Source organism: Nilaparvata lugens, chromosome 9 (genome assembly GCF_014356525.2).
Source record: "Nilaparvata lugens isolate BPH chromosome 9, ASM1435652v1, whole genome shotgun sequence".
NCBI lineage: Eukaryota > Metazoa > Arthropoda > Insecta > Hemiptera > Delphacidae > Nilaparvata > Nilaparvata lugens.
This window is the reverse complement of record NC_052512.1, coordinates 13,540,378-13,554,031: the sequence shown is the minus strand read 5'-3', so window position 1 is coordinate 13,554,031 and position 13,654 is coordinate 13,540,378. Positions and strand designations below refer to the sequence as shown.

Below are 13,654 nucleotides of genomic sequence, written 5' to 3'. Positions count from 1 at the left end.
AACATAGATTCACTAATTAACCCTATTCATCATCTAATAAATCTAAGCATTCATGCAGGTCAATTTCCAGAAAAATTAAAAATTTCAAAAATCATTCCAATTTACAAATCAGGGCCAAAAAACGAACTAACTAACTACCGACCTATTTCTCTTCTTGCTACTTTGTCCAAAATTATCGAAAAGTGCGTTAAAATACAGTTGACAAAATATTTAACAAAAAATAACATCTTAGCAAAAAATCAATATGGTTTTCAAAAATCTAAAAATACTGACGATGCCCTATTTGAAGTAACTAAATATATAACAGAGTCAATTAAATTGAAAAATAAGGCTATTATCACATTCCTGGACCTGGCCAAGGCCTTCGATTCAGTAGATAGAGATAAGCTATTGCATAAACTTGAGGCCATTGGAGTTAAAAATACCGCCTTGCAATGGTTCAGGAGTTATCTCTCGGAGCGCCAGCAATTTGTTCAAATTGAAGGAAAATCCAGTGAAATGGACAGTATTGACTTTGGAGTAATTCAGGGAAGCACTCTGGGTCCAACATTGTTCCTGGTATATATTAATAATATTTCCCAATTGAACACAACAAGTAAAATATTTCTATTTGCTGACGACACTGCTGTAATTTCTGTAGGTAGAGAATGGGAGGAAGTTTATAGAAATGCCACAAATGATCTCGCTAAAATAAAAAATTGGTTTGACCACAATAGTTTAACAGTAAATCTGAGTAAAACAAAGTATATGCCTATAGTGACCAGGAACCAATCTGATCCAGGTTCTAGGCAAGTAAAAATGCATTCCTGTAGGGATATAGAATCTACTGCATGTGCATGTGGGTCAATCAAGAGAGTCGACCAATATAAATACTTAGGGGTTACTTTTGACAATCATCTGAGTTGGGTCCCTCATGTACAGAATTTGAAACAGAGGGTTAGGAGGTTGCTTTATGGTCTGTCTCAACTCAGTAATGTACTAGACATCAGGTTGTGTAGGAGGATTTATCATGCCTACGTGCAATCAGTGTTGCAGTATGGCATAATAGCATGGGGAGGGGTATCATCCACATGCCTGGAGCCACTGGCCGTTACCCAACGTACAATCATGAAGACCATCCTGAAAAAAGAACCCAGGTACCCCACGTCGCTGCTTTTCTCGGACTTCCCTGTGTTAAATTTAAGACAGCTATTTATTAAAACAATTCTTACATATATTAGGAAACATAAAATAGAACTTCTTGCCAACATACAGCACAATTACCATACTAGACTAAGAAATAACCATGGCTATTCTATCCCCAGATTAATGCATGGAATAGAACTTAAATCACCGTTTTACTTAGCTCAAATTATCTATAGGAATTTGCCGGAAGACATGAGGGAGGCCGAGGGTTGCAGCGATGTGGTGTATAAAAGGAGGTTGGTGGGGTGGCTCTTTGGCTTGGGCTGGAATGGAGCTGAACAACTTCTTCTTTCACCCTACACGTAGCATCCCAGCATTGATTATATACTAATATTACATTTGCATCACCGCTTGTCTCTTGATCCCTTTGCTCTTTCACTTTTCTGTATCTTACTTTTATGATCACTCGATCACTCTGCGCTAACAAACAAAACAAAATTTTTTGTCTTGTTTTTTCCTCCTCTGATGTAGACAAAATATCTTATTAATTAAGTATGTTTGTAGTATATTATTATTTGATGAGATACATATTACTCTTACTTGATAAGAACTCTCCCTCAACCACAGACGAACAGTCTTTTTGAGGGAATTCCACTCTATATATGTATTATGGTAATAGTGTATAATATGTAAAAAAAAATCTTTAATAACCTGTTTGAAATATTGTAAAAACAATGAAATGTATGCACTTTTACATATTCTTTTAATGTACCAAATGTGGAAATAAACTGATTTGACATTTGACATAAAGAAATTTTCAAATCACCATCAATTTTGACAATTTTTTATGAAAAAATGAACATTCCAATTCTAATGAGATACATTGGTTGATGTAAGGATTGAATAACATAGGCCTACTGTGTAATAAAAGAGTAAAGCAAATCCTTTTCAAAATCCTCCTTTATTTTCTATACTATAATAATTTACTAATTAAAAGATTCCGAGAACGAACCTAATAAATAACTTACTTCAACTAAATCAATCGCTCTAAAAACTTTGAAATTTTTCATTGCGTCAAAAACATAACCCACAAAAAAACAAGCAAGGAAATTGATCGAACCAGTCTTTTGACCGTGTTCAAATAATTTGATCGCCCGTTCGGCGGCAGTCAAACTTAACCATCGGATTGACCGTGGTCAAACGTAACTGGTGTTGGTGGAACGAATTATTTCTAATTCAATCAGCTGATAGACATTAAACATGTTCAAATGCCTTGACCAAGGTTGGTGAAACTGGGCATTAAGCTGGTAAAGTCAATATCTAATTGTAATGGATTGGCGGGACGCAAGCTATTTGGATTATTCCTTAAGTTGAATGTATTACTATTCTTATTAATGAATAATATGATTCTTTTAACATGTGTTTGCCTGCACCTGGAATTCTTGAAAAAGAAGTCTACTAGGGTACAATCTTGGCCTGCATAATACAGTTCTTATAAGGTGTTTCTGTAATCCTATTATATTAAGCGAGCAATTTCTGTATATCTGTTTATGTTTTTCTATTTTTATATATGGTTATTTAGCTATCTGGTTATATGGTTATTTATGTTCAACGGATCTCGAAAACGGCTCCAACAATTTCCACGAAATTTTTGAATATAGTAGGTTTATGATATCAAAATTCGATTGCACTAGGTCTCATCCCTGGGAAAACTTGCTGAAGGACATGAAAAGGATAATTCATCCTTGGAAAAACAGATTATGATTTCGTCGTCTGTCGATAACAGAAGATGCGTGTGCCTGTGTGGGAGATCAGCTGTGTAATCAATTAACTTACTGTATCTCGCGAGAAATCTAGAAATTTTAATTGACTCGATCAAAATACAGTAATCTGATTTGTTGACATGAGATGATATATATCATAATATTCAAAGTTAATCATTATTTTACAGTTCTAAGTGATTAGTGAGTGTTATTCTGTTATTCAATTTGGTATGTAAACAATCTAAATTAGAACTTTTATGTTTTCAAATATCTGGACTGAAAATTTCACCTGAATTCAAGTGTATGGAATATAACCTACTTTTTGGAATATTTATAGTGTATAAATCAAAATTCGGGGAAGAAACAGTTTTGGGCTGTGCCTGTTAGTCCTTCCCCAATCATTTTAAAGAATTGAGTTCTGTTTATCAATAAATAAATAACGAGCAAAGCTCGGTGTCCCGATATTGTGAATAGTTCGTTGATGAGTTTGAAGTAGTAGTAGGAGTTTGTTGAAGTAGATGAGTTTTCGAAATACAATTTTGAAATTTATTTGTGTAAATGTTTGTTGTTTTGGACTTGAGAATGCTATGCAATTGAATTTAAAAAAGTACATTATAATAATGAAAATGAAATGTGATATACATATAATAGAATAGAATAGCTGCCTTTATTTTTACCTTGGAGGGCGGAGTGAGGGCGCAGCCGGCCCTCTCTTACACTCAACCCTCCAATACAACTCTAAATAATTACTAGATTAAACAAATCAAATTCAGAAAAAAATGTGATACTACTGTAAGCTTGAACTTACGTTTTTATAACATTTTTTTTACAATAAATTATTTATTTATTTATACGAGCAGTTGTTGGAAAATAGCGATTTTATGTGTTTTAGGTGGATCAACACTGTACATAGAAACGGCGCTGCGTCGCCAGCCGTCGGACAAGGATGCCTCTGCGTCGGCGTCGATTGAAGGCGGCCTCGAGTTGACCGGCCACCTTGGCGACGTCATGAAAGAGTCGGCTCGCATTGCGCTCATAGTCGCGCGCAACTTTATGACGCGGCTGGACGCCGGAAACCTGTTTCTGCAGAACAACCACTTGCATCTGCATGTGCCCGAAGTACGCCGAAAACCACTTTACAACAACTCTGATTATTCCTATTCAGGGTGTTTACGATCTCCCTACCAATACTCTGGGGCATTGTTCCTGGGTAAAAAACATATCTAAATTTCATATTTAAATTGTCCGGAAGTCTTCAGTTACTTACACAGCAGCCATTTTGCTTTTTCACTTATTTTTTTCTAAATAATAGTTAAACATACGAAATTGAAACCTTGCAAAATTATTTTTTCCTACTGATACCTTGAAAAGTGACCATTTCTGCACTGATTGCAGGCCGCAAAGAATCACTTTTCCGCTCTAGTGCGCAAAGTATTACTTTGCGTACTCCAGATTTGCAACATGACAATGCAAAATAGTTAGTAGGTTATATGGAGCACCAGTGCAGGAAAATCAAAATTAAGTTGGTAACACTGACTGTGGTATAGTGAGGTGCACGTTATAATATGGCAGTGGAGAACGGCGTTGCCTATTTATCATGTGCCTTGATTAATTTAATTATTATTATTATTCAATTTTAAATAAATTAAGGTTTTTATTAATAATAAAATTACACAGAAAAACATTTGATGGATTTCAGGGAATTTTACCCATAATTACCCACTTTATGTATTCAATGAAAACTGTAGGAAAAATTTAATGTGAAATACGTGTGCAAAGTTCGTTTGCTGCACTCAAGAAACCATTATTCCGCACTCGCCTACGGCTCGTGCATAAACGTTTCTTTCGGTGCAGCAAACTGTCACTTTGCGCACTAGTTGCACAAATAACTAATAACAACTAGACAAAGCTACAAAAAAAAATTATAATTTTTTTCAAATTCATAAAAAAATGGCGGCTATTTAAAATTTTGTTTCTTAAATAACTTAGGAACCGTTGGTTTAACAAGAATACATTTTTTAAGTAAATTCAATTACCTATCGATTGGTACCTGATTGACCAATATTGGACCAATATTGACTGAGAGGCAGCTTTAGTGGTTGGTGGCCCACCTTTAGAGGGCTGTGTAACGTTATTTTATTGTTTGAAATGATCTATAATAGCATACTAATAACATGCAATGCAAATAGAGATTGTTGCATCATTGAGGCAACTTCATCAGCATGCCTTGGTGTGTACTGCAACAATCTTTCAGTGGTCACCTATCACTAAAGCGGCCATATCTCACTTAATATTGGTCTAATGGTACCAATCGATACGTAATCAAATTTATTAGAAAAAGTTATTCTTGTGATTTTTTTTTTGTAAAACCAACGGTTTCTGATTTATTCAAGAAACACAATTTTAAATGGCCATTTTTTATGAATTATTAGAAAAATTATTATATTTTTGTAGCTTTGTCTAGTTATTATAAATAATTGTGCATGGTTTCAATTTAGTATGTTTTAACCATTATTTAGAAAAAATTGAGTGAAAAAAGCAAAATGGCCGCTGTGTGAGTAACTGAAGACTTCCGGACAATTTGAATGTGATATTTAGATATTTGTTTACCCAGGAACAATGCCCTAGAGTATTGGTAGGGAGTTGGTAAATACCCTGTATATTTATTGAAAACGTGAAAACGTTACAGAGTTGTAATTAGTGTTTTCCAATTGTAATTGTGTATCTTTTCGGATGCAACACGTTGCTTTTGAGAAGATACAAAAGAGCTTCTGTTGCTTATGGAAAGATACATTTCCAATAATGTTGCATGTTTTTGAACGGGTAGTATTGTAGTCTAGTGGCCCTCGGCCAATAGGCTAAGCTACAGAACCCGGACTGTAATTAGTGTTTTTCATTCATTCATGTGTTTAATCATGTTCAATTTAAATGACTTTATATTGTCAAAAACGACTGGTTTAATAAAACAATTAGAGTTGAAAGTTTCGACTGCTACTACACATTATCAATCCCTGGAAAACTGTTTACAGGAGTAAACCAATTAGTCCAGTAAACGAAAGCTTATAGAGGGAAAAGTTTGGAACACAATTTTTGGCCTTGTAGCTCTTTCAAGGATTGGATATTTCCTTTAGTTTTCGAGATATTCACTTTTACAAATGAGAAATTTTTGAATATACAGTTTTTCTTCCAACTTTTTGCACTTTCAGGGATTATTACTCAACAACAATGCATCGGAAAAATAAGTACTGAACTTTGGCTTGTAGAGAATTCAATTATTTTCAATTTGACGTATTATTTTATCGTGTTATGCTTTCCAATAATTGTTATAGCAGCTTTAGTGTTGAGTGTGAAATTTTCAATACATCAACAACAGATCATTTGACAATTTATTCAGGACACAATATCTGGAACACAATTTTTGACTCTGCAGCTTAATTAAGACTAGCTAGAAGCTGAACATATTGAAAATCCTCATCCCTAACCCCTGTGCTAAAGGAGGAATACCGCCAAGTTGACACTTGTTTCTGTATTGAGAATTTCACACTCAACACTAGAGCTGCTGTAACAATTGATCGGATGCATAAAATGGTAAAATAATACATAAAATTGTAGAGAATTGAATGCCCTACAACCCATCATTCAGTACTTATTTTTTCGATGCATTGTTCTTGAGTACTAAGCCCTGAAAGTGCAAAAAGTTGGAAGAAAAACTGTATTTTCGAAAATATTACATTTGTAAAAGTGAATATCTCGAAAACTAAAGGAGATATCACAAAGGTCTAATGAACAAAACTTGTAGGAAATTTATCTAGCTCCATTTTTGTTTAGTTAGTCATGTCGCTGAAATGCATTGTTTCCAAGATACATGCGTGTAAGCCAGAAATGAAAAAACGAAACTTTTGAACCACCCTCATCCCTTAAGCACAAGGGGTAGGGATGAGGACTTTTGATATGTTTACCTTCTAATTAGTCAAAACCAAGCTGCGAAGTCAAATATTGTGGTCCAAACTTTCCCTCCAAATTTCCCTGTCAATTGATCTTCTTCTTCTTTGGCTGTGCCTTTTCCCATTTAAATGGGGTCGGCATTCCTTCCTCTTAGTCTGCCTCTCCACAAAGCCCTATCCATAGCTTCCTCTCTCCTCCAACCACTCTCCCGCAAGTCAGCCGCTATTCTATCTCCCCACGTCATCCTAGGTCTTCCTCGTCCTCTCACACCATCCAAAACCAAATCCTGCACTCTTCGTCCAACATAATCCTCCTCCCGTCGCTGTACATGCCCAAACCACCTCATCCTTGTCTCCAGCATTTTCTTTCCCAGTGGTCCAACTTTTACAGTGCCTCTGATCAATTCATTTCTTATTTTATCTCTTCTTGTAACCCCACACATCGATCTTAAAATTCTCATCTCAGTCACTTCCATCTTTCGTTCCTGTTTCTTTGGAATGGGCCATGTTTCTGTTCCATACAGCATAGCTGGCCTCACAACTGATCTATACACTTTTCCCTTCATTTGACAATTCACTCTATCACAAAGAACACCACTCATTTTTCTCCAGTTCATCCATCCACAATTTATTCTATGCTGTATTTCTACACCAAGCCCTCCATCTCTCTGTACACTTGAACTCAGGTACTTGAAACTTGCATCTGGTTGGAGTTGGTTTCCTTCAAACTGTAAGGGTAGCCCATCATTGTTTCCCAATTCCATGAACTCTTTTTTTTGATCGGCTAATTGATCTATTTTTGTTAAACTGAAGATTTTACACTCAACACTATAACGGCTGTAACAATCGTAGGGAAATGCGTAAAATAATGAAATAATACATGAAATTGAAGAGAATATGATGCTCTATGAGCTCATGATTAGCACTGATTTTTCCAATCAATCGTTGAAAAATTATCTTTTGAAATACAGCTGCTTTTATCGTATGAAATAACTTTGAAAAGTCATCTTTTTCATAAGGCAAAAAAGATGAAAATATCGGAGCCGGAAGGGGTTTTCTTAAAATGTGACACTTTCGAGAACTCATACCTAGAAAACTAAAAGAGATATGGGAAAATGTTACAGATGAAACTTGTAGGCTAATTTATAAGCTTCAATTTTGTATTCTAATAAAATTTCCGAAAGACGTATATTTTTCGAGATATGTGCAATAAACCAAAATATGTTACTTTCAAACCACCCCCAACCCCTTAGCACAGGGGGTAGGAGTAAGGACTTTTGATATGTTTATCCCCTTACTATCCTCAAAAAAGCTACGGTGTCAAAAATTGTGTTCCAAACTTTTCCCTCTATACCTTTTTTTCGAGCATTCGTTGCCTGGACTAAATGGCTTTTGTCAATATGAAGTCGTTTTCATCTATTATGTATTTTCACCAAAACAACACAGAAGTTAGTTCTTCAGTACCGTCGACCGGGGTAACTTTGTCCCACCTCGCGGAAAAATATTCAAATCAGTTTATATCCGATCTCTGTTATCCGAAATCGATGTTCAACTTTGATACCTGTAGCCCTGATCATTATCGAGGTTTTATAATCGATAGCTTGTTGAATCTCGATATATTAGTTGAATTATTGACATAAAACCTAACTGCTTGCTTCATCTTGTGATTTTGTTGTCGGAAAACTTCGTATTAGAAAACTTATGATATCGGCGAGTACATTTTATTTTTGTCTTTTTATTATATTCCAATTGTTATATTCATAATATCCATAATTGAAATGTTTAGGGAGGATTCTGTTACTAGTTAAATACAACAAGGTAATTTTCCAGGTTCACCTTTAGGGTAACTTTGTCCCAGTATACAAATTGTATTATTATGCAGGATATGATGCAAATACACTTGAAAATATGATAAATATCATGTGCTCTACCTAATAAAACAAAATATCCACCTTGCTTAGAATTAATACGTTCTCAATAATTCATTTTCTACTGATTCTGCATCTGGAGCCAACATGCTTCGACGCTACAAACGATTTTTAGGAAGCAGAAACTGAAATATATTCAATGAATAATTTGTGATTTTTGAAGATTTCATTTGTTTTTAATGTCATTATTCATTTTTAAGGTTGGCAGTTGGGTTCAATTTGTCTAACTCTTGAAAATCAGCTTTTTTCATATATTTTTCAAAGTGAGACAAATTTACCCCAACCCCTGGTCGACATTGTCTCTTAAAGAAATGGAAATAAATTGGAAGCTGCATTTGTTCAAATGCTAATTAATGAATAATTATTATTCAACGAAATACGAATTTTTGATCAATAATAATATTGTCTCCTGTTTTCAAAAAATGTATATCTTCTTTAAGAAAAATACTAACATTTTATAATGAAAAAATACTCTTCGAACATTGCAGAATAAAATGAAAAATATTGCAAGAGATTTGTTTCAACTTAAGTATTATATAAAATATATAAGCAGTATTGATTGCAAGTTGATTGAAATCTCAACTCCCCAAAATTGGAACTAAGTCACCCTGGTTTACCGGTAGTTGTTATTTGAATGATGAATTTGATTTATGTGATATTATGCTTAGGGTGCCACACCGAAAGACGGACCCAGTGCCGGATGCACCATAACAACGGCTTTCCTATCACTAGCTCTGAATCAGCCAATCAGACAAGACCTGGCTATGACTGGCGAAGTGTCACTGCATGGGAAAGTGCTCCCGGTTGGAGGAATTAAGGAGAAAACGATTGCTGTGAGTAAATTCGTTAGGATTAATTATTCTATTTCTTACAATTAGAGATTAGAGGACTAACAGATGTGCAGTATGCGTCCCCTAACTTTGCCTCCGTGACCTTTTGAAACGGCATATAAGCAAGGTATGGTTCGCGGGGTAATATTCACGGCTCTGCATAAACATCAGGCTTCAGATGCCCTAAATGGAGGAAGCTCCCTACAAACAAAGATTCTTCATGAATGAGAGAGTTGCAACGTATCACCAACAATGAAAAGAGCATGTTGAACGAATGTCAGCTGATAGGCTGTGTTGTCCTGAAAGGACGTAACTCCAAAAGCTCTTTTTGTATATTTTCGGATGCAACACGTTGCTTTTGAGAAGATACAATATAACATCTGTTTTCTATGGAAAGATATATTTTTTAAAATGCTCGATGTTTTTGAACTTGTAGCATTATAGTCAAGTGTTGTATTTGTTATTTATATGATTGAATATATGTTTGAATGTATATGCTGACAATGCAGAAATTCTTCACATATTGTAGGCTAATTAATATTGTAAACGAATGAAAATGCAAATAAATAATTCGAATTTGAACTTAGTGGCCCTCCGCCGATAGGCTACAGGACACGGACTGTAGTATTAGCAAAATCAGCCGATGCTATCATTATCTGTTTCTTGACAGAATTTTTTGCCATGGACTGGAGTGAAAAGAGCCAGTTTTCACATGTTTTTACTTTCCTTGCCCTATTACCATAGGTAAGGAAAGTATTGCTTTCCGAAAAAAATTAAGGTACCCCAATTTCTAAATTTCTATAATACGTTTCAAGGTCCCCTGAGTCCAAAAAAGTGGTTTTGGATATTGGTCTGTATGAGTGTATGTGCGTCTGTGTACACGATATCTCATCTCCAACTTACTTTTTGCGGCCGTTTACTTTTTACACCACACGAGCGTTGAGTGTGGTGCGTCAACGTCAGTTGGCTTTACGCAATGGAACCAGACGAAGCAATAACTTTGCATGTCTCGACGTGCATTGTAGCATTTCTGCGCAGTTCAAAAATCATCGTCCGTTGCGACTTCCGTTACTTGGTACGCACGTACCTCGTGTGTTGTCACCAATTCACTTCTATGTATTCCTACAACGGACGTCCAAAAGGACGCTGCAACAGCCTTAATCTAATAGGACGGTAAAAAATCGTACGTCCAAAAATCGATGTGTGTGTAACTGGACTTACTGGTTTGTACTTTTAGTTTAAATATACATTTTAGATGCAGCCATGAAAACATATTTCCAAAAAGTGATGATGGATTTTCTCTCAATTACTGAATAATTTTCTAATAATTTAACTCCCACCTCCGGGCTGAAGAACTCTTCAATATCTGGTTCTTCACTATCAATTTATAGATTTGTTTAGCTCCTCAAAGTAACATTCAAAAAAATGTTCATTAAAATTATCATTGTCCTCTCAATTCAAATAGGGTTATATTTTTGTAGCCTATTTAACTTAGCAAAGAAGAAAATAACTGTTTCACTTGTGTAAATCATGATTACGCTATTCACATCCACGATGCAATCCCTATGCAAATAGAATTATTTTGAAATTTTATTATCATTACTATGAATTCAATTCAATTTTATTTTTAATGTTATGCATCGTATGCAATATCTGTATAATACAATATTAACAGAGGTCATAAACAATACACATCATAGAAACAAGTCACTTTATGTTTCCAAGAATATGTGTTGAAAATTTAAAGTTGACTGTTGAAATCAATGTGAGTGATCGTCGAACATACAAACAAATAAGCTGGCAAGCTGGCAACAACTCAGCTGTTTGTTTAGTTTTATGACTATGCATAGTAGCGTATTGATGCTGTGGAAGGGGCCAACATGTGAGATTGCCAATGTATTATGTAATGTATTTTTTGTACTTTTCAGTAATAATTATTGTTTTTTTTTTTTTTTTTTTAATTTTGTTGCAGGCTAGACGAGTAGGAGTAAAATGTATAATTCTACCGGATGAAAACAGAAAAGACTACAACGATCTTCCAAAGTTCATAACTGAAGGGCTAGAAGTTCATTTCGTCAGTAAATATAGTGAAGTATTCAATATAGCGTTTGATGGAAAGTTCACGCAAAATAGTTTTGAAATGAATATTAATGGATGAGGGTTGCCAAGTGCTTTTTGTGTTAATGTTAGTGGCCTCATATGGTAGGATTTAGAACATGTGTAAATATGATACAGAATATATTGAATTGTTTTTTAATTGAGCAGTTTTTATTCTATTCTACCCTAGGAAGAAGAATCAGTGAAACAACAGAAAACACTGTGCCTGGCCTTTTAAAACATAGTAAAAAAGATAATTTGGAATAATAAGATTTATTTACTATAAAAAATTGCATGGTTGCCTGTAAAATCGGTATACGGGCGAAAGTTTTACGTGACAACGATTTTGAGTGGTAAATTAATTTTAATGTGAATATTCATTCGTATAGTAGGAAGAAGGATGAAATAATAGTAACAATTTAAAACATTTATTTCATAACTTATTCACTTATGTCTTAGTCATTTATTTCATCATGTTATATTATCAGTCTGAAATTATTTACCTTTGCTGTTTGAATTGTTGCGATGGACGAAACTACCTTCACATTATCACTGCACAATCGTTTTATAATTAACTGGCAACGTGTAAACTTGTATGCAGGCGCCTAAGCGAAATAGAAGCGCAAGACATGAACCGGTGTGTATGCCTATCTCTCTCACTCTCTCTCTCTCTCTCGCTCTTAGGCGGGCTGACTGTGCTCGAGTGGAAGTGACGCGTGCCTTTCACTTTTTATGTCTGTCTCTCTCGCTCTTAGGCGGGCTAACCATGCCCGAGTGGAAGGGACGCGTGCCTCTCACTAGCTCTCATTGTGAGCGCATAACGTGAGCGGAGCGTAACGCAGTTTCTTGAAGTGTCACCCGGCAAACCAATTTATAAGACGTTGTCACGTCAAAATTTAGAATTTGGAAATAGGCCAACACATCTAGAAAATACCTGAGTCTATACTTAATTCATGCAGGTGAACGGGCTAGAGTCAAGAAAACTTCAATTAATCTTGCCATGCCTGATTTAATAGGTTTCTACTATAAACTAACACTACACTTTGAAATAACTGAAAAATACAAACAACTTCAATAAACATTGGCAACTAAAATCGGAAATAACAATTTCATGTTACTTTGTTGACATTATTCATCTGATTTGGGGGCGCAATACTATCCCTCGTTTAGATAGCAATACGTCACAAAACCAAACAATATCAGTCATAAAATAACAAATTAACTTAAATGCAAAAATTCAAGAAAGGAAAACCCCGTTGAATCCAATTTTTGTCGATAATAACCCATTTCATAAATTTCGAATCCCCACTTTTGATTGACATTCTTGAATGAACCTTTTGTTATCTACACTGCACTTTCGTTGGTCTGAACGTTGCTTTATCGTCGAGGTTACGGTACCTTGTTTTTGGCGGTGTACTTTTACCGGTTGAATTTGGCTTGACGGCGACGTCATCTTACGTCCCTAGACCTGTCATCTGAACGGGTGTCTTGAAGCGGTATTACAGAAAGTTGTGGAACCAAAGGGGTGGTACATGAAGTTGGTTTGGGGTCACACATGAACCGCTGTAAATAAATGTATTACAGCATTAATTTCTAACTCTTCCTACAATTCATAAAAGCTAAAACATGAGTTATCTATTGATTACAGATTATTTAAACTCTCTCATTCTATTTGAATCCTCATTTTACATAGATTTTCACCTTTAAACTACTGATTCTTTTTATCAGAATTAATGGATCTTCCTTCACAAATAATTCAAAAGTTCTGGTATAATTTAATAAATTAGCTATTTATGCTCAGTTTATAAATTACTAGAAAGACTGCTTCATAGTAGGATAAACATAGCAATCCTTGAGATAGTCCCTATCGAGCAAGCAGGCTTTAGGCCAGAGCGCAGCTGTGAGGACCAGGTCTTGGCACTGACAACATTCATTGAGGCTGGATATCAGAGACAGAAAAAAACAGC

General features: G+C 35.1%; 1 protein-coding gene across 2 annotated transcripts in view; it reads left to right on the top strand.

Moving 5' to 3' along the window:
- The window catches only part of LOC111051123 (lon protease homolog, mitochondrial), a 90,004-nt gene extending 78,157 nt beyond the window's left edge, over positions 1–11,847 (top strand). For both annotated transcript variants that reach the window (XM_039435511.1, XM_039435510.1), the window contains exons 15-17: positions 3,781–4,007; positions 9,429–9,593; positions 11,563–11,847. In XM_039435511.1, coding sequence (XP_039291445.1) covers positions 3,781–4,007; positions 9,429–9,593; positions 11,563–11,748 — 578 coding nt within the window. In that variant the 3' untranslated portion in view covers positions 11,749–11,847. The remainder of the gene's footprint in view (positions 1–3,780; positions 4,008–9,428; positions 9,594–11,562) is intronic.
- Positions 11,848–13,654: the final 1,807 nt, after the last annotated feature.